General features: G+C 50.3%; 1 protein-coding gene across 3 annotated transcripts in view; it reads right to left on the reverse strand.

The window, feature by feature from the left end:
• Window positions 1-249: 249 nt before the first annotated feature.
• znf407 (zinc finger protein 407) overlaps window positions 250-23,072 on the reverse strand; it is a 103,671-nt gene continuing 80,848 nt past the window's right edge. For all 3 annotated transcript variants that reach the window (XM_049026939.1, XM_049026936.1, XM_049026935.1), the window contains exon 9: window positions 250-1,921. In XM_049026939.1, the coding sequence (XP_048882896.1) occupies window positions 1,032-1,921 (890 nt within the window). In that variant the 3' untranslated portion in view covers window positions 250-1,031. The remainder of the gene's footprint in view (window positions 1,922-23,072) is intronic.

Raw genomic sequence — 23,072 nt, forward strand, 5'->3', positions numbered from 1 at the left:
ACTCAAAGGGTGACAGGTACCCTGAATCTGTAGTACTTTCTAAATCTGACCCACACAGAACCACTGCACTGCAACCCAAGAGGAACCAAAAAGAATTAAGACACTGGCAAATGGACCCAAGGGGAAGCAGATGTTTGACTTGAGCCTCTTCCCCTCCGCGGTTCTGAAACTCCAGCTACCGCAGCATCTGGGCAGCAGAGAGCATGCTGGGAACATGGGCACCAGGGCGAAAACGAACGGAGAATAACGTTACGGATCATGAGCACTTTATTTCTGAACAGTGGGACAAGCCCCTTAGCCATTAGCACCCCTTTCCTTGGTAACGGGGGGGGGGGGGGTCAAGCAGTTTAACTCCTTCAATACTGTATACAAATCTGGATGCATCTGCTCTCACAGCCTAAACTACAGAAATTCCTGATGGGCTTTTAAAAAACACACTGCTTTGCACCTCTTTTCAACAAAAAAAACCTCGCCACAGTTCAGAAGGACGAGCACAAAATGCTTCGCTTCCTGACTTGTGGTGCGGTGCAGAAGTGCATTGTGGGTGAAAGTGGACCATCAGCGGCCCTTTTCCCTGACAAATCCTGGGAAGGGAAAAATAAAATACACAAAATCAAGCAACAAATAAACAAATATGCAAACATCTGACAGCTTTTTGGAAAGAGGGCCTACATCATTTCCTGCAAAACACGTTGTGGCAAATGATTGTTCTTAGCAAACAGCTGTAATAAAAAACCAAAACAAAAATGGTCGCACACAACTCGACAGCGGACAGCACACGGAGTGCAGATCATGTATCTCGCTGCACTGCATCTCCAATCCTCTTCCAGTTCCTGAATTCTTTCTCTGTAATTATGCTTATTTCCTTGCGTAATTGTTGTAACTGTAGACTGCAGTACCACAGAAACTGAAGTCATCCTGAGTTATTATTGGTAGAAGTATTTGTTTTTAAAAAAAAAAAAAAACGATTCAACACGCAGTACAGGAAAAACGAGCAGACATCAGGGTCGAAGGCCCCTCTGTGCTTCCCCTCACTCCTCCATGATGGTGTCCTGCGAGGTGGAGTTGGAATATACCACCACGCTTTCGACAGGGGCGGGCTCAGCACCCGGACCGTAGACAGCACCCTCCACCTGCAGTGCGCCGTCCTCTAGCTCGGTTACGATGAAGTGGGTGCCCTGGTCGTTGACGATGACCTGCGTCAGCCCCTCCTTCATCATCAGCTGGGTTGCGGCAAACTGCAGCACCTCCTGAACGACGTCCTGGGGGCCCGGCACCCCCACAGTGGACCCCACCACCTGGGTCACCACCTCCATGGGCTCACCAGCCTGCTCCTCCAGCACCTCACCGTAAACCTCCACCGCACCCTGCTGTTCCACCTCCTCAGAATGCTCCTCTCCGCCCGTCGCTGGCCTGCTCTCATCACCTTTGTCGTCCTTGGGGCTGGCCTCCGGCTGGGCTCCGCCCCCTTCCAGCTCGGCCCCGCCCAGCTCAGTAACGGCACAGAGCAGTGCGTCCAGAGTGCTGGGCGATGTGGAGGTGGCCGTCCCTTCCGCGAGCTCCGCCTCCCCAGACTCCACCAGCACGTATTGGGTGGCAGCGGCGCCATGGTGGTGCCCAGATGCAGCGGCAGCGGTGCCCCCAGTGATGACCTGCCCGTCCTCAGTGATGTGCAGCACCTCGGCCAGCGTCTGCAAGGCAGCAGCGGCGGACTCCTCCAGGGAGCTGTCCACGGCCAGCTCGCCCCCGTAGCCCTGGATTATGATGACCTGCTGCACGGCCCCCGCCTCCTCGACTCCTCGGGCGACACCCACGTGCCGGGTACCCTGGGAGACCTCGTCTGCTGCAAACGCCGTCTCAGTCTCCACAAAGGTGGCGCCCTGACCCTTCAGTCGGCACTCAAAGGACTTGGACACGATTCCTGAAAGAGGTGCACAGACAGGCCGACACATCAGCACCACAGACATGAAAACCAGGACGGTGGACGACGGCTGCCTCCCAGACATCCGTGCAGAAGACAGACTTTGAAAGCAGGTCTCAGTCGTCAGTGGTTCTGTGCTGGAGACCCTTACTTTGTTGATCAGAAAGACATCCCGGTAGATCCAGCATCCCACCACACAGACTCACTCACTGTCCTGATTTCCTACAGACAGGGGGGTCTGTCAGACAATCCCACCCACCCCGGGGCCAGACCCACCCCGGTACTCCCAGAGCACAAACACAGGCACAGTCTCGCCAGTAACACCTTATTACCATAATCATTTTTCTTCTCTTTCTGACTCACTTGCTCTGACTTTATATCCCGCCCCTCCCAGCCCCCCATTTTATTCAGAAACTTAATAACTTCAAGTGCTGTCCCGGATGATGTTGAAATACTGCCCCAATAAAAGGTAACGGCTCCAATCGAACCGTAAAGATTCACTGCGCTGTCCGTGCCTTAATGAATATCACATAGAAATATGTGTCGTTTGGGACGGCTGTCGGGGGCGGACCCAGGGCCATGCGAGGTGGGCGGAGCTTGTCTGCCACATTAAAGCATTCTAGCCCTATTAGGTGCCGGGATGAGGCGGGACTGGCACGGCCACACGTGGCGATAGTAAATCCTGCAAGATTTAAATGCCATTTAGGTTTTATTGTGTGAGGAAGCGCTCAGATTTACGGGCTCTGCACCGCGTCACGTTCCCTGCATCCCCATCCCTGCCTCGCTTCAGCTCATGCCCCCGTTCCGATTAACACCGGCTCTTGACGCCCTGAGAATAAATAGCAAATGAATGAAAAGAGGAGCGACGTTCAGATTAAAATGTTTGCAAACGATCAGATGCGGTAGGTGCGGCCGGTGGGCGTCGTGCAGTCATGAATAAAATTATTCTGCTTTTTTCCCCCGAAACCTATTCGGGTCCCTCTGTCACTTAGTTAGTAACAATATGTAAAACGTGTCCTACTTCCCCGTTCTGCAGATCCAAGGAGCATCTTGATTTAGGCTGCTGTCAAATTTCGGGATGTTAGTCTGCACTTATTATGTGAGTGTGTGCAGTGAAGTGCATGGGACTGTTCAGCCTAAGATGTATTTTAAGGACTGGATTCTGCTGCTTTTCTTGTCCTCGCTGTCCTCCCACATCACTTCTGTCCAGTTTTCACACTTCATCTATAAAACCTGCGGGTCACGGGAAATACAGGAAATGTGAGTTTTCCCCTCCCGACGAAGTCCTCACAAGTGGGGGGGTGATGTCATTGGGGACGACCAATCACGGAGTCCGCTGCTCCTGCAGGAGCGGAGCCTTGCGTGGTTCGGAGGGCCAGGCTTTCAGCGACGGTCCCCGCGAATTTTTATTTTGAAATGTCAACGTTTCTCAAGATGCAGGTGTTTGTGTGCGTGTGCGAGTGACTAGTGAGTCATCTGGTGCTATAAAACCAGCAAACAGGCGAGGGAAGTCGACAGAACGCAGAAAACACTCAAACCTGTTAATTAGGATGTAAGAGCAATGTACATGGATATGAACACACATTCCTGTGCATTAAAGTCATTGTTCCTCGACACAGTGTTTCCACAGGGGATAGGGCTGGTCGAAATAGTTGGCAAGCGTCTGATGGTGCAGAAATATGCCTACATTGTTTCCCCTGAGACTGAATACAGCCAAGATGGTGATGTCAGTGGTTCATACTGCAGAATGGCAGAGTGGGGCATTGATACTGGCTGAGTCTGGGTATTTGGAGACACACAGAGTGCCGTGAATCTTTACGGTACGATTGGAGCAGTTACCTTTTATTGGGGCCAGTATTTCAATGGAATGGGTGGGGCACTGAAACTGGCTGGGCCTGAGGAATGGACAGGGCACTGAGACTGACTGGGCACTGAGACTGACTGGGCTTGGGGGATGTGTGGGGCACTGAGACTGACTGGGCTTGGGGGATGTGTGGGGCACTGAGACTGGCTGGGCCTGAGGAATGGACAGGGCACTGAGACTGACTGGGCACTGAGACTGACTGGGCTTGGGGGATGTGTGGGGCACTGAGACTGACTGGGCTTGGGGGATGTGTGGGGCACTGAGATTGGCTGGGCCCAAGGACTGGGCGGGGCACTGAGACTGACTGGGCACTGAGATTGGCTGGGCCCAAGGACTGGGCGGGGCACTGAGGATGCCTGGGTCATAGGGGACAGGTGGGGGACTGAGACTGGCTAGGCCTGGGGGACAGGTGGGGGACTGAGACTGGCTGAGCCTGTGCAATGGGCGGGGAACTGAAACTGCCTGGGCCTAGGGGACAGGTGGGGGACTGGGACTGGCTGAGCCTGTGCAATGGGCGGGGAACTGAGACTGCCTGGACCTGGAGGACAGGCGGGGGACTGAGACTGGCTAGGCCTGGGGGACAGGTGGGGGACTGAGACTGGCTGGGCCTGGGGGACAGAGACTGGCTGAACCAGGGTGACGGTTTTGATACTAAGGTTTACATTTAACATTACAGAGCACAGATGCGTCTGCTGAATAAATATCACTCTCTGCACCACACTACATACACAACTAGATTAACACCATCCTGGTGTGATATGCACATATACAGATATTATTTAATTCCCCAGCAGATAAACAGTCTAAAAGTCGTACAATGTACCAAATTTACCCACCGCACTGGCAGGCCCGGTCTCACAGATCACGTGTATGTGTGAGGAGCGAGGGGGGTGGGCAGGGTGGGAGACAGGCAGGCTGTTTAGTAGAACCTGCTTTGTGTGAAGAAGGTGGGGGGGTGGGGGGGGGGGGGTGACTTAAAGAGCTTCATCGTGACTGTCAAGATATTTAAGGCTCAAGCTAAAATTCAGCAGACAGCTCTGCTCCTCAAAAAATAAAGTAAATAAAATGATAAAAACTCAGGGAATCTGCTGAGGAACAGAAAGTGAACAGATACCACAGGAAAGGTCGCATTACATCTATGGCGTTCGGGTCAGAAGGAAATCAGATTGTCACACTTCGTATAGCAGATAAAGCTTTCTGACATGGTGAGGGGCAGTGAGGTGTCAGCCATGTTTACCCTGTCCTGAGGGTGTGTGTGTGTGTGTGTGTGTGTGTCTATGGGTGTAGGCACTGTGTTATGATCCATGATGTATGAGCACCTCATAACGTAAGCCCATTCTCCTGACTATCAAACACTAATCACCACAGCGAGGGGATTGTACACTTAAATGTCATGTTTGTTTTGTGTTTGTTTATTTGTTTGCTTGGCTTTGTTTTGTATCCTTTTAGTATTAGGTGAGCTTAATGAGATTAGTTGTTCACAAAGAGAAGGAGCACAAGGAGCTCTTGACAGGAACCTCGTCGCTCCTCAGATCTTCAGCTCCCGGCAATTCGGTGTCATGGGGGAAACATCTCTGCTCTCCCTCTGATGACATCACAGATTGGGGGGGGGGGGGGCGTGGCATTCACTGCATATTCGTTACAAACGTCTCTCAGAGAAAGAAACCGAGTTCACCCCACAAAAGCCATCTCTCCTTTCCCTGATGAGCAGCACTGTACCAGCACACATAGCCACGATTCCTGCTCTTTATCCATCTACGTCACTGATCTAGAGTCAGTGACAAAAAGAGGCTTGGAATCCCACAGTGGACGGGGCTACCAGCTGATGTCAATCATCCCTGCGGATTGCTCAGACACCGTCAATCCTCCCCCTGAGCTCCATGCTTCTTAGATAAGCGGCACACCTTCAGTGTTTCACCCCAGGTCATACTCTATCTGGTTTTTAGTCTTAGGCAGCTCCACAAAGGACCACAGCTAACATGCATTTGCATTTATCTATATAGCAAACACTTTTGTCCAAAAACAACCTACAAACAAGGCAGACAATATATCACAAGAAACCAAGCAACGAAGGAGTCAGCTTCCAATGAATGACCAGCGCCAAATGCATGTCGGTACCCGAGCAGGAGCTAAACAGCCTTTTACAAATGTTGCATTGTATAAAAAACGCTCAAAACGAACATGCAAAGCTAAGCACCAAGACACCATCGCAAAGGTCCACCAACCACTGCCTGGAATCATTTTGAAGGAGCATATGCTGTTCTATATGAGGAATAAAAGTCCATCATTGTTAAAATCACAGGTCTTCTTATCAAGGAATCCACCCCATGAAGTTGATATTCAGCCCCTCCCTCCGTCAACAAGTTCTTCACCACAGCCCTGACCTGTTTACTGATTCTCGGCACTTCTGGAAGTCAAGAGAAAATGACATTTAAGCTAAAATCCTCTTTTTTTGCTACTGACATTTGACCCACTAAATTAATACACACACTGTTGCTTCAGGCTCATTTGAATGCAAATTCAACCAACAGCTTTTTTTTTTGGTTAAAAAAATGAGACAGGAGAGATGGGACAACATGCCGCCCTGTCAGGTCAGCTGTCACACTTGGGTTGATCGGTGGCCTCCGTATCACAAAATAGGCCAGACGAGAGGGACAATGGCCGCGGACGGCACCTTTAATGAGTGACGAAGCCCAAGAGGTAGTGGGTCTGACAACAGCCCATTCCACAGTTTTACATTTTTGACAGCTCTCCTCATATTCTTAACTGTTAATGAGAGAGCAAGTGGACAGAAGCAGTGATGGTTAGTAATGCTCAAGGGGGCTCAAGGGGTTCTGACCGGGCCAGCACACCCAGGAGAAGGGCAGTAAACATGGATCCATCCACACCTGCACAATTACAATAAAATATCTGATCCTTTTGCTTGGAGGATACTCGGTGACGATAGCTGGTAGCTGCCGACACTTGAATGAGCCTTGCAAGGTACGATGATGGCGTTTAATAAGAGCACACGCAGGACTCGCTACGATCGCCTCATTAACGGTGCGCCATTGCTGAGCAATCCCATCGATGCTTCTCTGCGAAGCCTTCCAAAAACCTCACGTGGTCGACCGCGGTCGTCCACAATCGACAGAGTAATGAGGGAATGGTAAGCTGAGGCCAGTCGGTACCGTGCGAAGAAAACGGTAAGAAATAAAATTAAAAGCAAAAATAATTCACTTGACAGTGAGATACGTAAACGTGTCATAGTGCTATGAAGACAGAAAGTTCGGGACAAATCCAGACCAAAATTTTGTTTCAACCAACCTGTTGAATATAGGGAATAACGGGCACAGAGTACTAAACTGGTTGGTCGAAACAAAATTTTGGTCTGGATTTGTCCTTTCCAGACCTGAACTTTCCACCTCGGCTCAGATGTGATGACCTCCCATTTTGGGAGATAAAGACACAGCCAACAATCCGCAGGATCAGCAGGACGGACGAGCAGGGCGGACTGAGTCAGTAGGACTTGTCTTGTCAAAGGTACAATCAGTGAGAGGAATTAACCTCGTGTTAAACCCCATATTCCAACATGGGAGAGACAGATGCATGTTGGGATGGGGAGGCTGCTGCCAAACCGGGTTAAAGAGACAAACGAGGAAAATGGAACAGTCTACAGAACCAATATTCTCATCATGAGGATCATGAAATATAATGTTATAAATAGTAATGTTAATTAAACAGAGTGTACTTAGAGCCATGTTACTATAACCTACAGAGCAGCTCTTCCAGGTTCACGTGATGTCCTTGTGCCTCTCTCTCTCTCAGGGCGAGAGCAGTAGCTCCACGTTCGCCTGGAAGCACAGAATCACACCTTGGGCTTTTCTCCTGGTCCCCATCCCAGGACCTTCAGCCATAGGAGCTGTGGTACGAAGCACAGACGAAAAGAAGACCTGGACCCAGTCCCAGAGAACAAGCGGAAGGGCACGCTGCAGAAGCACCATCGCTCGTGACGGATCCTGCACGCGGAGCTCAGCTCAGTCCCTACACAGACTCACGGAGATGCTCGCGACTTCACGGGACTGTCATGGGATGATTATTCTCTGGGATTATCACCCCCGCGGACACCAGGACAGACAGCCAGAGACAACTGCAAGTAAAACCACACATGCCTGAATTTATGTCAATCATCATGAGTGAAGTCAAGATCAATCAGGAATATCCCATGCATTCCTACAGGAAGAGGATGGGCCATGTTTCTGTAATCAGTGTTTTAAAGACAGGGAGAGTGGAGAATGATGGCTTGTCGTGGTTTTAGTGGACTGGGGGGTGAGGGGTTCGCATATGAAGCCGCCGTTCCTGAGTGTGAGGCCACACGCTGACTCGCACACGGCATCGTGATGCAGTCCAACACAAAAGCTTTGACCGCGTCACACGTCATGCTTGGATCTTCCCGTCTGACTGAAGAGAAATCAATTTAGAATCCTTTCAAATGTTTGTGTCCACAAAATTAATTACTGTTCCGCAAAGTTGTTGCTGATTCATTGACAAATGCTCACTGTGTGAGACCTCGATAGGGCTTTAGGTACCAAGATCATTAGACAAGGGCTTTATTCCCCACTACATCAACTGTCCCAAAACTGAGACATTTCTAGAATATGGCCCATGTGCCATAAGCCTCAACCCTACCTGACATGAACCCTTCAGAATGATCGTCTTCTTTGTCTACACATCTTCATTATATACAATGTATATCACGTTACCAAACAACATGCATTAAACAGTATGAATCCCCAAACTGCAAACCCTCTATACATATATAAACACAGATGCTCCTCGAATGGAGACATATATTGTAATATCATAAGTGACACAGAGAGCATCCAGGTACGAGGCTGAAAGCACATCAGAGCTGCTCATCAGGACTGCTGGGTCACAGCGCCCTCCACGGCTCCGCTGCCACATCACCACAGACAGGGCAGTGAAGCTAAGGGTCGGGAGATCAGCCCAACGTAAAGAGATCATGCTGCATATGTTTTATTTTCCCGCCTCTCTGTGGCTGCCGGTCTGGGCGCGGGAAAGGTGACAGCTCTGTGTGGGGCTCTTCTTCCTGCTCAGTGTTCAATGATCTGAGGTAGGACACTCGGCTCTGGTCACATACGGTCTCATTTTGACTGCAGACGCGCACGCGGGAGGGAAACCATCATCAAGCGAGAAAAGTGAGCAGAGGACGGACGCCTGGCACAAAACATCTCTACACACCCCTCTCTCACTAACTGCTCACCTGGCCAATCAGATCTTAGCTATGAAGCCCCACAGGAAGCATCTCCCATCTCACCGGATGCTGAGAGACACAGCAAATGGCATCATTGTTTCTCGCAATTAAATCTTGAGCAGATGGGGGGGGGGGGGGGGGTCTAGGTGGTTGTATTGGCTGGTTTTCATTATTGTAACCCCCCCCCCCCCCCGTGACGCATTAATCTATCTGTCTTTCCGTTTTGCTGCTGGCTGAGCAGAGGGGCGGGGCGGTGGTGGTGGAGGAGCTGCACCCACTCGTTCATAAACCCGTCAATCGAATCCCCGGAGGCTCTGCTTTGATTACTTCGGCAAATTAGCCATGTCACATCCTGGTACGAATTAACCGGTCAGGTTTGGTTTGGAGCTTAATTAACACTGCTCCTCCCTCTCTGCCACAGTCGCTCTCTCTCTCCTGATTTGTTGATTAATTATGAAAATTTAGTTAGGAAAACCAATGCTAATTATTAATCAAAAAGTAATTATCTGGTGTAATTAACCAAAAAAAGTTTTTTTTTTTGTTCCTGTTGTGGTATTTCTGGGCTTATGGTAAGACCAGACCTGCTGTGCGGCTGTCAGGGCCAGGGAGTGCCGCAAGACCGAGGTTAGCTGTTTGGGATGAGGAGGCCGGAGAGGGTCCAGCTCAGTCTCGCCAAACACAGGCGTCGCATTTAGTGAGTGCATTTGCCCAGGCTCCACAGGTAAACACGTTCTGACCACTCCGTCCTGAGGTTCTCTTTGTCTGCATTCGACGTCACTGGGGAGGGGGGGGGGGGTCATAAAAGGCACTGTAAACGCTGTCTGACCCAAACCCCGGCTCACCTCGGGTGAGCGCTGTGCTCCCAGAGAGGTGCAAATAAAACACTTGGCTGTTAACATGCGGCTGTCAAGTCAGGCCGTGCTGGACGCGGGGGGGGGGGGGGGGGGGGGGGGGGCATAAATCAGAAGCTTAGAGGAATCAGGGTTCATCAGATGTCCTCAGACTTACCTTGCTAAGACGCGCTCCGCCGCCGATCTGTTTACATTACCCCCAGATCATCCCCGTAATGTTTACTCTCTATTTACCAAGTCGAGGCAATATGAGCGTATTTATCACTCGCCTTTGGCTAAATATAGTGTTTCCTGGGCAGTCAAGCTGCCGCTGTGGGAGGTTTGGCCCTAATCTCCGTCTCCAGGCTGACAGGCAGGAGAATTCCTGACCAGGGCCTCGTTTCATCTCCGCGTCTGTGTGTATCTGACAGTGTAAATATTTAGTGATACTGGACTCGCCTTGTGATCTTGCCCAGATGGACTGATTGATGCGTCCCCCTCGGCACTGCCAAGAAGCCTCAGCGGTGTTGCGTAAGCCACTCCTCCGCCGCCGGGTGGGGGGGGGGGGGGGGGGCACCAGGGCCCGGACACAGCTCTCAAACCTCAGGTACGCGATACTGGGCTGCTGGGGGGGCGAGATCGGGCTGCGGGGGGACTCATAGCCTTGGCACTGAACACATCAGGGGCAGGGGGACCGCTGCCTCCCCTTTCCTTCCCCAGCCAGGATACTCTAGGTCACATGACGAGGCTGGGGGGCACCCTGTCCATTCACATACAGCAGAGGACACTGAGATGTCCTTCACTTTCCTTTATTTCGCATAAAGTCCTCAAAATGGTGTTTTATCAGTAATGGAAATGGTTCTTAGTCACACATCTCTCTTGAACAGCTTCGGTCATTAAATAAACACTCGCAGAATTCACAGAGGCGGCTCCGTGTGTCCGGGCTACGCTCTGCCGCCCCTCAATCTCACCCGCATGCCTCCCGTGCTCCGCCGGACTCGCGCCGCAAAGGAAAAGCCCCACAGGAGGACTGCCCTCTGCTGAGATGTGGCCTCAAAAGTGGTGTGATTGTCATGGAAACTCGAGTGAGCCCGGGGGGTGAGCCTGTCCCAATTTGTCTCCCTTATTCATGCATTTAAACGTTTAACTCCTCATCCCCCAAACTCTCTGGTTCCGCGAGAATAAGATGGGAGACATTTGTTAGCTTACGAAAATCGGCAGAGCCTATGCAAGCCATAGCCAACGTGAAAGTAAGAAAAGGAGGGTAGGTGCCGTAAAGACTGGCTATGATGGAGGGAATGCCTGGGCGAACCTGACCAACGAGCAAACTGGGACTGAGTAGCGTTGTGTAAGCTCCAAACTGGGCTACAGATACCTGATATAATGTGTACATAATCTGATGGCAAGCAATTGTGATAAAGACGACAGAAAGCGGGAAACCATATGTCACACTTTCATGCAGCTGTGGTGAGTCTATACGCTCACTCTATCACAACGAGTGGGCATGGCTATAAGGAGATACTGCTTATGAAGACGGAGCGGCTGAAGGAGATACTGTGAGGGGCTTATTTGGAAGAGGGGGAGGGGCTGGTTACAACAGAGAATGGGAGGAGCTGTTACAAATAAGAGGTGTGTCTACATGATCAAATGTGGTAGGACGATTACAGAGAGGGAGTGGCTACGGGACATACAAGGAGAGGACAATTGCACAGAAAGTGTCTACAATAGACAACGGGAGGGGCTGTTACAAATAAGGGGTGTGTCTACATGAGATAATGAGCTAGAATTATTACAGAGACACCGGACATACTGCGAGAGTTCAATTACAGAGAGGGGGGGCATTTTAGATCTGTCAAATCTGGTACAGCTCTTTGCACTTAAATTGTCGTAAAATAAATCCTCATTTAACTGTGTAAAGATCGATGTTTAAAAAGCATGGCACAGAGACATAAGCAGGGCAGAGAGAGGGTCGTCTGTAAGGAGACACCTAATGTGTAACAGGCAAACGGGTCCCACCTGAAACATGGATTCAGCGCAATGAGACTTTCTATTTTCATTTACCGCAGAGGGGAATCTACTTTTTTCATCTAACTGTGTTCCAGCTTCTAAATCACATTGCCGTGGTGATATGGTGGGCCAGCCAGTCCCTGGTCTTTTACTGGAATTACCTGCCAAGTGTGCACTGCATTTATATTCTTGTAAGTAAATTATTTTAAAAACACGCACGCACAAAGCTCAGAAAACTCAGAAAATGGCTTTTGGTTGTTTAGGGCAGTGGTGCTGCATGTGTCTAGCTGCTCGTGCCGTGTGGGGGCTGAGGTGGTCACCCCCACAACCCCCAACCCTCCAGCCACTCTGAATGTCCCTCTCCCATCAACACGACAGAAGCCCACCCACTCCAAGGCTGTTCTGAAATGCCCCCACCCACACAGTCTGACCACAGACTAACACATCAATCTCTTGTGACTTGCCCCCACTGCACATGCCACACGACTCATCACACCCCACACATGTTCGAGGTTCAGGGCGGTTGGCGGTCAGTGCCGCTCACGCAGCCTGACGCCTGAGGACTCCTAGTGCCCCTCCTCTCCCTCCTCGCTCATTCTGCTGGAGGATGACTGACCACAGCCACACTTGACCTATGCACTCTGAGACAAAGTGCTGGACTAAAACAGCATTTATATCAAGAAAAACCCATCACTTATGGTGGAAGGGAGCAGCAGTAACTAGCGATTAGAAGCGACTTGCACGCTCTCCCCAGCCATTAACCAGCTTTTTTCGCTGCAATATTGCCTCCTGCAATAGAGGGCAAGCTGATTTTCTGACCCATTGCTGCTCTCGTCTCTGTCAGTTGTGTGACACAGAGTTTATCCGTCTTCCCTTTGGTATATTTACACAGCTGCATTTCTTACGAGTGTAAGGTAACACAGCAGGGTGGCACCCCAGGGTGAAAATATCAGCTTCCTCTTTCGAAGAGCGAGAGCTGCTTCAACCCTGTTCCTTCTCATGCCCCTTTGTCGCCCCATCATGCCCCGTGCCGCCCCATCATGCCCCGTGCCTCCCCATCCTGCCACCCCGTGCCGCCCCATCCTGCCACCCCATGCTGCCCCATCCTGCCCCGTGCCTCCCCATCCTGCCACCCCGTGCCTCCCCATCCTGCCCCGTGCCTCCCCATCCTGCCACCCCGTGCCGCCCCATCCTGCCCCGTGCCGCCCCATCATGCCCCGTGCCTCCCCATCCTACCCCGTGCCGCCCCATCATGCCCCGTGCCTCCCCATCATGCCCCGTGCCTCCCCATCATGCCCCGTGCCTCCCCATACTGCCCCGTGCCTCCCCATACTGCCCCGTGCCTCCCCATAGGTCCACAGATCCTCTAGGGAGCCCATGTGGCCCTGCTCGGACTTTTAAAAAAAGCAAGATACGGACATTGTTTTGCCATCTCCAAAACTGTTAAATGGCAGATCAAATTGCACATCCAGACAGATCATGAGGAAAGAGAAAATGCCAGCCAAAAGAATTGACAACACAGCAAAACAGAGCAGGTGGGAAAGTGCTGCGGCAGGTCTAGAACTTTCTCACGGGACAGGGCAGGAAGAATCACTGTGTACATGGGCATCAGTGACAGAGGTAAATATCTGAGCTTTCATGGTCACCTCTGACTGTCAAAAGCAGTGCTGACAGCAGGAGAGGATATCTCACGGTATACAGGACAAAACCACGGAGAGCAGGCAGCATGTGGTCCAGACTGCAGCTCCAGCTGACCTGAAGGGTCAACCAATATGTCACTAGGACTGGAGAAATTGGTCACACGGCGGCCCTGGAAGACCATTATATGCCTGTCCCAGGGGTCTCGCACCTCGGTGAAGATCTTCTGCTGTCTGCTGAGACCCAAGTGACAGTTAACGCAATAAGGTTAGCACTGTATATGAAAAGCTAACTAACTGTGGAGCAGGTAGGAAAAACGCAATTACACACAGAAAGCTAATAATGGAATCAAGTAGAATTCTGACTTAAATGTGTTTTACAGGCCTAGGAATCACAGGAGCTCGAAGGGGGATATCACTTCGGCCAGGTTGTGTACCGATAACGTAGAGCAGGGGTAGCCACTCTTATCCAGAAAGAGTTCGCTGTGTGCAGGTTTTTGCTGCAACTCCCTAATTAAATAGCTAAATAGAGGACTGATTGGCTGAAAAGGAGGGATTGAACAGCTGAACTAAAGGTTATCCTAAAAAGCCGCATACGCACCGGCCATTTGCGGATTAGACTGGCTGCCCCTGATGTAGAGCTTCCTGGCTGAAACCTGGATGGTGAACTGCACCCTCTCTGCGTCTGCGGCACAATCATCCCACTGTCAGACATCAGCCGAGCTACCGGGCACAGGCGGTGAACCCACGCTGTGTGACCTCTGACCTTCAGCTGCCCCTGTTAACCTCATCTCTGATTTTGTTTGATTTTTAAGTCCATCTTCAGGAGCCAGGCATGCTGCAGAGGTTAGATCCCACCCCAGGAAGCATAAGGTACACCCAGCCAGTCCAGCACAGAGCCTGCAGCCAAACACTACAGGCTGTTTACAAGTGCCAGCCGGCCTACTTTCCTGTACCTGGGGGATCCCCTCCTCCCAAAAACAGGCAGAACATGCAACCTCAAACTAAACAGAAGTGGTTTCTTTATCCAAAGTTGTTTTTTCCCAATTTTCCTTTGGGTCCCTCCTGCCCCCTGGAGAAGCCTCCACCTTCATTATATTATCATTACTGAGCCAGAGTCCTGAATGCCCACCAGCCCTGGAGAGCCCCCCCACTCCCCTGTGCCTCTTTAACAAGGTCCCTAGCGACCCCCCCCCCACAGTCCCCTGCCCCGCCTGTAGGGGGCTTAACCCCTGACATGTCTGTTTCTCTAAATCTGCAACTGAGCCAGCAAGGAATGATGCTGGACAGGATGGATTTCGGTTTATCCACGTCAAAGATGGAAAAGAAAAAGTCAGAGGAAAAGAATATCAATCAGGTGTAAAGAATTATAATGAATAAACTTTCTGGGAGAGCTGATAGACAGCTTTCACAGAGCTCCGAGGCGTTAAGGCGAGGGGTGTTAAGGCAAGACCCGTCCTGTCGACAGCATCGGCACTCAAAGAGAGACTGAGAGCCCTGCCACCATATAGCTAGGGGCCGGGGACCATCTCTGTCAGGCTGGTGCGGCCAAACACCTGCGACGATAAGTGAGATCCTACACGTCACCACCGGCTGGGGTCTGAGCACCGCGGCAATGCGAGACGTTAATGAAGGAGGAAAGACCCAAGACACAATGTAATCGTTGCTCCGCTTGTCTTAGGCAGGGCTGCGTCGGTCCAGAGCTGATCCCAGAAGCTACAGGAGCAAGACAGGGAATAACCCAGGTTGAGAAGCCAAGCCCTCACGGGACACTCACACCATTCACACACATATTCGGGCAGTTTGGCAACGGCAGTTCACTAAACCAGAGGAAACCCCACGGCCGCTTGGGGAGAACACACACTAATCAGATGTAAGAGACTATAATCCTGGTCCCAGAGTACTAACCACTGCAGCACTACGCTGTCAAAACCTAATCTAAAGGCATGTTTTTAAAACATCCATGCATGCAGAAGTAACAGTCAGACACTGATATGAAATTATAAATTAATACCAGCACAATGACAAGCACATATCCCCTACCCAGCCCTAACCTTGGCCAAAAGTAACCAAACAAAATACAAGACATTTTTAGTTTTTTGACTACAGCCACAGATTTTTATAAACTGAGTTGCCCCTTGTGGGTACTGAATGGTCCCCACAACATAAAAACAACAGGTTTTTATCACATTGTTCCTGCTACCTGGCATAGAGAAGCATATAACGGACTACACGCCATCCTGAATACGACTGCCACGGCCCAGATGTGGGGCGACATACACACAGCGGTCTGCTCCTCCAGCAGGAGCCCGTCACAAGGCAGACCTCCACCTGGCCCCGAGGGCGATGTCATCCTCCTAACCTTCCTAACCCTAACCACCACGAGGCAGGGTGCCTGTCAAAAGGCTGTAGCACATGGACATAGAACACGGCTACAAAGGCCAATGATGAAAAAATGTAGACCGAAGATCACGGACCGAGATGGGTCTGCCAAAGGAAATGCACAGAAATGATGTGAAAGGATGTGGACCGATGAGCGCAGGTTTATCGGCCAATGCAGAGTGTGAATGAAATTCCTGATCTTTCCTGCTGTCTGCTTTGCATTCAGTAAATAAACTGTCCACACCTGGAGACGTCAGACTATTACCTCAGCAGCTGGGGCAGAGAGAAAAGCAGCGGCTACCGAACCCAAGGTGGGCATCACCTTTCAGGGGTTCCCTACTGGGGGACTCCTCCCCCACCCCCTCCCAGGCGCACCCATGGTTCAGAAGACCCTCTGCCAGCCTCCAAATCCCAGGGTCAGCAGGCACCCTCATGGGCCCCGCCGTCAGCTGGCAGATGGTAATGCTCTCAAGTCACAGGAAACATATGCTAAGATTTTTCTTCACATCGCCAGCTGCGTGTGCATGGTGTACGGAGGTGATCATCACACCTTCATGTGCCTACAGCCGGAGCGCCATGGAAACCACCTGGCTCTGTCACCTGGGAGACGAGGAGGGCGGGACATGGGCCTTGTTGCCAGTGTTCCTACATGGAGGACGGCGAAACGTGAGGTGAGACCTAAAGTCCTACTGGGTAAACACACACGCCCGGTCCCAGGAGCACAGGTCTGTGACCCTAGAAGGTAGGCAGGCTTTCTTCTGGGACGCCCCAGAACTAAAACATAAATAACATGCCTAATTTCCACAGCTGATCCTAACCCCTCCTTTGCTCCAAGCCATACCAGATGCTGAGCTACCCTTTGCTAATCAATGACAGTGTATCTCCTCCACAACAACTACACAGGTTTCAACCCGGCAGAACGGTAACCGTGACGGACACAGCCTAGTCTTCCTCCCCTCAGGGCTGGCTTCTGTACCGCGACTGCATCCCCATTCCTGCTTCTGGAAGGTTCCACGGTCGCGCCTCCTTCCCTTAAACCCTCTTCCCATCCCGTTGATAGCAAAGGCACTTTTTTTAAAAGAGGAAAAAAGAAGTGAACAGACAGAAGAGACCCCACGGCCCGCGGAGCCTGTCACATTACAGAAACAAGCCTCTGTACTGTAACAGTAAATATCCGTAATTGAAGTGGAAAACCCATCCCACCCCCCCCCCCCCCAATGCAACAGTATTTGATGAGTGGTAAATTGGAAATGATTCTTTGTGCCAAAGCCTTACGGAGGTGCCTTTCCACTGCGAGCCTGCCAGTCACTGGCAGTGGGTGGATTGCGCTGCCATCAATCCCAGCATCAGAGGCAGAGGGAACTGGGAGACTCCAGGCCGGAGTGAGGCGAGGGGCAAAGCTGCAGCGGGACCAGGATCTGACTGTCTGAAGGCATGAAGGTACAGAGGAATTCTGCCATCATTAGTGCCCCCCCCTCAATAATGCAGATTGAGCAGGTCTGGCTGGGGGGTGGGATGGGAAGCACAAAAGGAATGTAATTGCAGAAAAAGGATGAGAAATCTTACAACTAAACATCCTCTTGCCAAAATTGAATAGGAAGCACTAATTTATTCAGATGGTTTAAGTTCACACTGCAGGGCATGTTAAAGGATACAGAGCTAATGGAGGACTGAGTATGAGTACGAGTGTATGTGTGGTGTGTGTGCGTGTGTGGTATGAGTATATGTGTGGTGTGCAGCGTATGAGTGTGTCCATGTGGGGTGCGTGTATGTGTGTGTGGTATGAGTGTATGTGTGGTGTGTAGCGTATAACTGTGTCTGTGTGGGGTGCATGTATGTGTGTGTGGTATGAGTGTATGTGTGGTGTGTAACGTATGACTGTGTCTATGTGGGGTGCGTGTATGTGTGTGTGGTATGAAGCGTATGAGTGTGTCCATGTGGGGTGCGTGTATGTGTGTGTGGTATGAGTGTATGTGTGGTTGTAGCGTATGACTGTGTCTGTGTGGGGTGCGTGTATGTGTGTGTGGTATGAGTGTATGTGTGGTATGTAGCGTATGAGTGTGTCTGTGGCGTTTGTATGTGCATTCATGTGCATATGTGTTTTGTGTGCACATGCAGTTCATGCATGTATGTGTATGTGTGCATGCATGTTGTCTGTGTATGCGTATGCATTTTGTCTGTTTGTGAGTGTTGTGAACGTGTGCATGTACGCATGTATGTGTGTGTGTAGGTGTTGTGTGTGAGAGTGCGTCTGTTGTGAGTGTGAGAGTGTGTGTTGTGTGCATGTTGTGAGTGTAAGTTGAGTAGGTCAAGCAGTGTAAGAATACATAGTCATCTTGTGCCCAGCGCCAAATTAATTGCACCAATTATTCTAGGAGAGAGTTGTCTGATGTGGACCTGTGGTGGGGGGGGCAGGGGGCTGCATGTTTAATTGGCTGTCCAGTTAAATAATTGATCGGAGTGAAAGAGAAATAGATGGGTGGGTGGGAGAGCCCTTCATCATGTCTGTATGGAGGAGTACACAATCAGGAGGGGCCCGGGGGGGGCTGGTGAAGAGTAACCCCACCCACCAATGTCTCTCGTTAACCAAGCCAAAACTCATCTTCATAGCCCCCTCCCGTCCCCTAGCTATCGACAAAGAACATGTCCTGAAACTCCTGAGCAGTATCTTCCAGAGAGCAGACAGATGAATCCCATGGACTCAGCACAGTCAGACGTCTAACTATGTTGGTGTGAGTTAGCTCGCAAATTCCTGCAAAGAGAAAAACAGCATATGCATGTATGCCAGGCCCAAGCTCCCCGTTCTCTACATGGGCACACACGCACACACACACACACACACACACACACACTGCCACAGAGGCAGGAAGCACGTGAAGCGGGCGGCGGTTTTAATTAAGGAGAGGAGCGATTCTGCTAATCTGACAGACCGAGCGTAAGTGATGAAAGGCGCTTGTACCTCCTCATCCATTTCACGTTTGTTCCAATCAATTATTTACCCAGACAGCCAATTAAGAGGTGGGGGAGCTCTGGGTCTGGCTCACCACAGCAACGCCGAATCATTCCACTTTATAAGAGGTCGCAGGAGGGCCGTGCTGCCATCTCAAGCTCGCTAGAACATGCAGAGTCCAGCACACCCCAGATCTGAGCCACCACTCTGGGTCTGCACTCCCCCCACCCCTCCCGACTGACCCTTTGCAGGACGCTGTGTACCTGTGACAGGGAGGGGCATGTAAAATGACTTCATGTGACATGGTCTAGGATGTTGAGAACAGGGAAAAAAAAACAGTCATACATACTGATGGCTGTAGAGCACATCTTCAAGCTAAAGTGTAACTGCATGCTAACAGGGAATGTGACGCGAATCAGAACCACATGTTAGCAGAGGTGGTACTGCTAATCATAAACACTTAACAGAGAACCCAATGTGAATCAAAAATACACGCTAACAGAAAACGCTGTGCTAATCAAATTCTCACACTCACAGAGAACGTAATGCTAATCAGAACTGCGTGCTAACAGACGGGGCAATGCTAATCAGAACTGCATGCTAACAAAGAACCTGATGCTAATCAAAACCACATGCTAACAGAGAATGCAATGCTAATCAGAACTGCATGCTAACAGAGAACACACCGCTAATCAGATGTACATGCTACAAGAGAACCCAATGCTAATAAAAGCTGCACACTAACAAAGAACAAAGCGCTAATCAGAACAGCATGCTGAGGATGTGATGGTAATCAGAACCACATGCTAACAGAGAACCTAATGCTAATCAAAACGATATACTAATAGAGAACCCAATACTAATCAGAACCTCACACTAACAGAGCACATGACGCTAATCAGAACTGCATGCTAACAGAGAACCCGAAGTTAATCAGAAGACAGAAGAAGCGATGCTAATCAGAACGATATACTAATAGAGAACCTAATACTAATCAGAACCTCACACTAACAGAGCACATGACGCTAATCAGAACTGCATGCTAACAGAGAACCCGAAGTTAATCAGAACCTCGTGCTGACAGAAGAAGCGATGCTAATCAGAACCACACGCTAACAAAGAACGTTACACTGATCAGAACTGCATGCTAACAGTGGACACAATACTAATCAGAACCGCCCGCTAACAAGAACAGAATGCTAATTTGAACCTCATGCTAACTATGAACCGTATGCTGACGTATCACCTCACCCAAATGTATAACCACACACTGTGCAGGGCTCTTTGGGTAGAACTGCTCGCTAAGTACTTGAAATAAACTGTTAGTATCCAGCAGCTTTGTTTACTCACACAATTGCATGTAAGATAACTCATGACAAACACAGAGGGAGTGTTTTTCTCTGCTACAGGCAGGTAAAGAAACAATTAGCGTAGCTCTCAGGTCAATCCAGGCAAATCAATAGTCCCTGATGCCATTATAAGCCTATTGACCAAATAATACTCTTCACCCTGACTCACCCCACACACCAGCAAGAGTAAGAAGGGATCAGGCTTTTCAGAGCAGAGCTAATTAGCCCGAGAGTCGTGCATATATGGACAGCCCACAGAAGACATTACACTCAACTGGTCAGGTCTTACAAATTGAGAGCTGTGCATATTTAAACATCCAGCAGGAGAAGCGGTTCTCTGCTAGTCTGGCCTGACAAAACTGGACTGTGAGCTGCAAATTTTTCTGTGGGAAAATGAGGGGGCTGGTGGTACATGTGTACAAATTACATTCTTGCTTTGTTAAAGAGTTTTCCCTTGAGCTATAAATTTGAAGCTTAAGATTTAATATCTGTTACTTTAAGGTGGCAGATGTTCTGCTGATTGAAGAAACAGTTTTAAAGCGTCGATTTCGGACCTCAGCAAAGCTGCTGCACCTTTGACTGTTCTAGCTCCAGTGAAACTTCCAGCTGCGTAAAATAATTTGATATTATTTGGCTACAGGAAGCTGAAACAAGGAAAGCCTGTCCCAAATGAATGACGACTCAGGAAGTCGACCCAACTGCACCAGAACCTGGCAGGGAGGCACTTTTCCCTTGATCACCAACATTTTTGCCCCCTCTTTAATGTCGTTGTTCTAAGGCGGAGAGCCAGAAGCAATGCTACTCCGCCTTTAGACGTGGGGGAGTGGGCTGGGAAGCAGGAGGACACACGCACCCCGCAGAGTGCGTTTCCGGACCCGCCAACGCCGCTCCATCAGTCAGCCGTGGCACCCGGTGACCACTGAGGACCAGCCCCATAATGGGTCTTTATTTCCATGTAAGGCTGCACTGAGGATCGCGTGTGTGCCAGAGTAATTTACGAGCCTGGCTCGGACGCACGATTTGTCATATTAAGCTCCTGAACTCCAACCCCCGGCCAGCACCGGCGGTACCGCGGGATCTGGGGATTCTGACATGTCAGTCAAACCGCCGATCGTGTGCGGAGGCCCTCGAGAACGCTGTGAGATGGCGGGGGTGGGGCAGGGGAGCAGCGCAGGCAGACTAAATCTCCTGTAAACACACCTGTCACATACGAGCAGGAGGTCAGAGGTCAACTGAGCCACTACCACCCATGAAGGAAGGAAGATGGAGTTTTGGCAGCGTAATGGCAGGTCTGACATCACTGCAGCAGGATCGCAGAAAGCGGAACGGGGAGAGATGGGGAGGATTTCTGGAGGAACGTTTAAGCTTCAAAGGCCCAAACGCTGTCGATCGGTTTGACAGGCACTGCAATTTCTGAGGAGAGACAGAGTGAGCGATAAAAGGTGCGAACGGCAGAAAGACGTCAATAAAACAATGTGTTTGCGGGCATTTTGTACATTAACATAAACGTGATTGTGGATGTAGGCGGATATGCTATCCTTTAAAATAAGAATTTCAATTCATTTTTTCCCTTCAAAATTCTGCACATTTACACACATAATGGACACCACCCAGCTCGGCCCTCTTATCTAACGCAACGCCGCTCCCCGCGTATGAGGTCACGCTCTCCACCAGCCCCACCAAGCCCCAGGACACAGCTTTCCAGGCACTATGTAGTAGCTTACACACGCGATTTCCCCCCAAGCACAGAGCCCAAACACAACAGGAGATCGGATCAGTCTGGCACGGGTGCTACTCCCTCATCCTTCAGCAAGACTAACATCAGGAGGAGAGTCACACCCGGTCAGAGGCTGCAAGCAGCACGCTGGCCAAGGTCCGAGGAACCGTCACCCAGCGCACCAACAAGACACGCACCAACACATACACGTTAGTATTTATATCTTTGTGGGGACTGTCCATCCATTTCATTGCAAAACCATAGTCCCAGTGATGACAACCTTAACCCCTACCCAACCCTAGCCGTAACCATAAGTAACCAAACAAAACATAAGACTTTTAGCATTTAAAATTTTTTGATTGCAGACCGAAAAGGTGGTCCCCACAATGTGGAAATAACAGGTTTTTATCACATTGTGAGGACATTTGGTCCCCACGATGTAATGTATACATGACCCCTACACTGACACACTGACTCACAAGAGAAAACCAACATCCCTACATTACAGAAGCACTAGCAGAGAAGAAGGGTGGATTTATGTTTTATCGTCATAAAAGCGTAGCCTCTACCAGACATTCCACAGCAATAAACAGAAAACGTGACGTAAACACGGTTTTCTGTCTGGAAACTCTGGAAATGATAATAAAACCTAAGAACCACAGAAGGGAAACACGGTGCAGCATGATCTGCCTCTGGGGGGCGGGGAGGGGGGGGGCATATTACCAATAAATAACTAAATCCTGCTCTTTTCAGGCAGCTGAACTTCTGTGAGGAGACTCTGCGGCAGTGTCCAGGGGCCGTGAGGAGCTGAACCGGACAATGCTAATGCTAATGCTATGCACCCCCTCCCCCGTCACCCCCTAGGGGCAGGGAGAGTCCTGCCATCCTCTCCTGCTGCTTAGCGCCAGTTAGCCGGCAGCCACGCAGAGCCTCCCGATACCTGTAGCTGTGATGAGCGGGAAACTGGTGGCAAAAAAATAAATAAATAAAAATATTCTGGGAGATTAACCTGGGGGGGAGGGGGGTGTTAGATAAAGGGCTTCGGTGACAGCAGCATTATGCAGGTCTGACCCACTATCACTCGCCGGCGTTTCCGGCACGGGACTGTTCCACGGCCACCTCATCTCACATCAGCGTCCATGCCCCCTCCCCGAATTAGCC

This window comes from Brienomyrus brachyistius, chromosome 9 (assembly GCF_023856365.1).
Source record: "Brienomyrus brachyistius isolate T26 chromosome 9, BBRACH_0.4, whole genome shotgun sequence".
NCBI lineage: Eukaryota > Metazoa > Chordata > Actinopteri > Osteoglossiformes > Mormyridae > Brienomyrus > Brienomyrus brachyistius.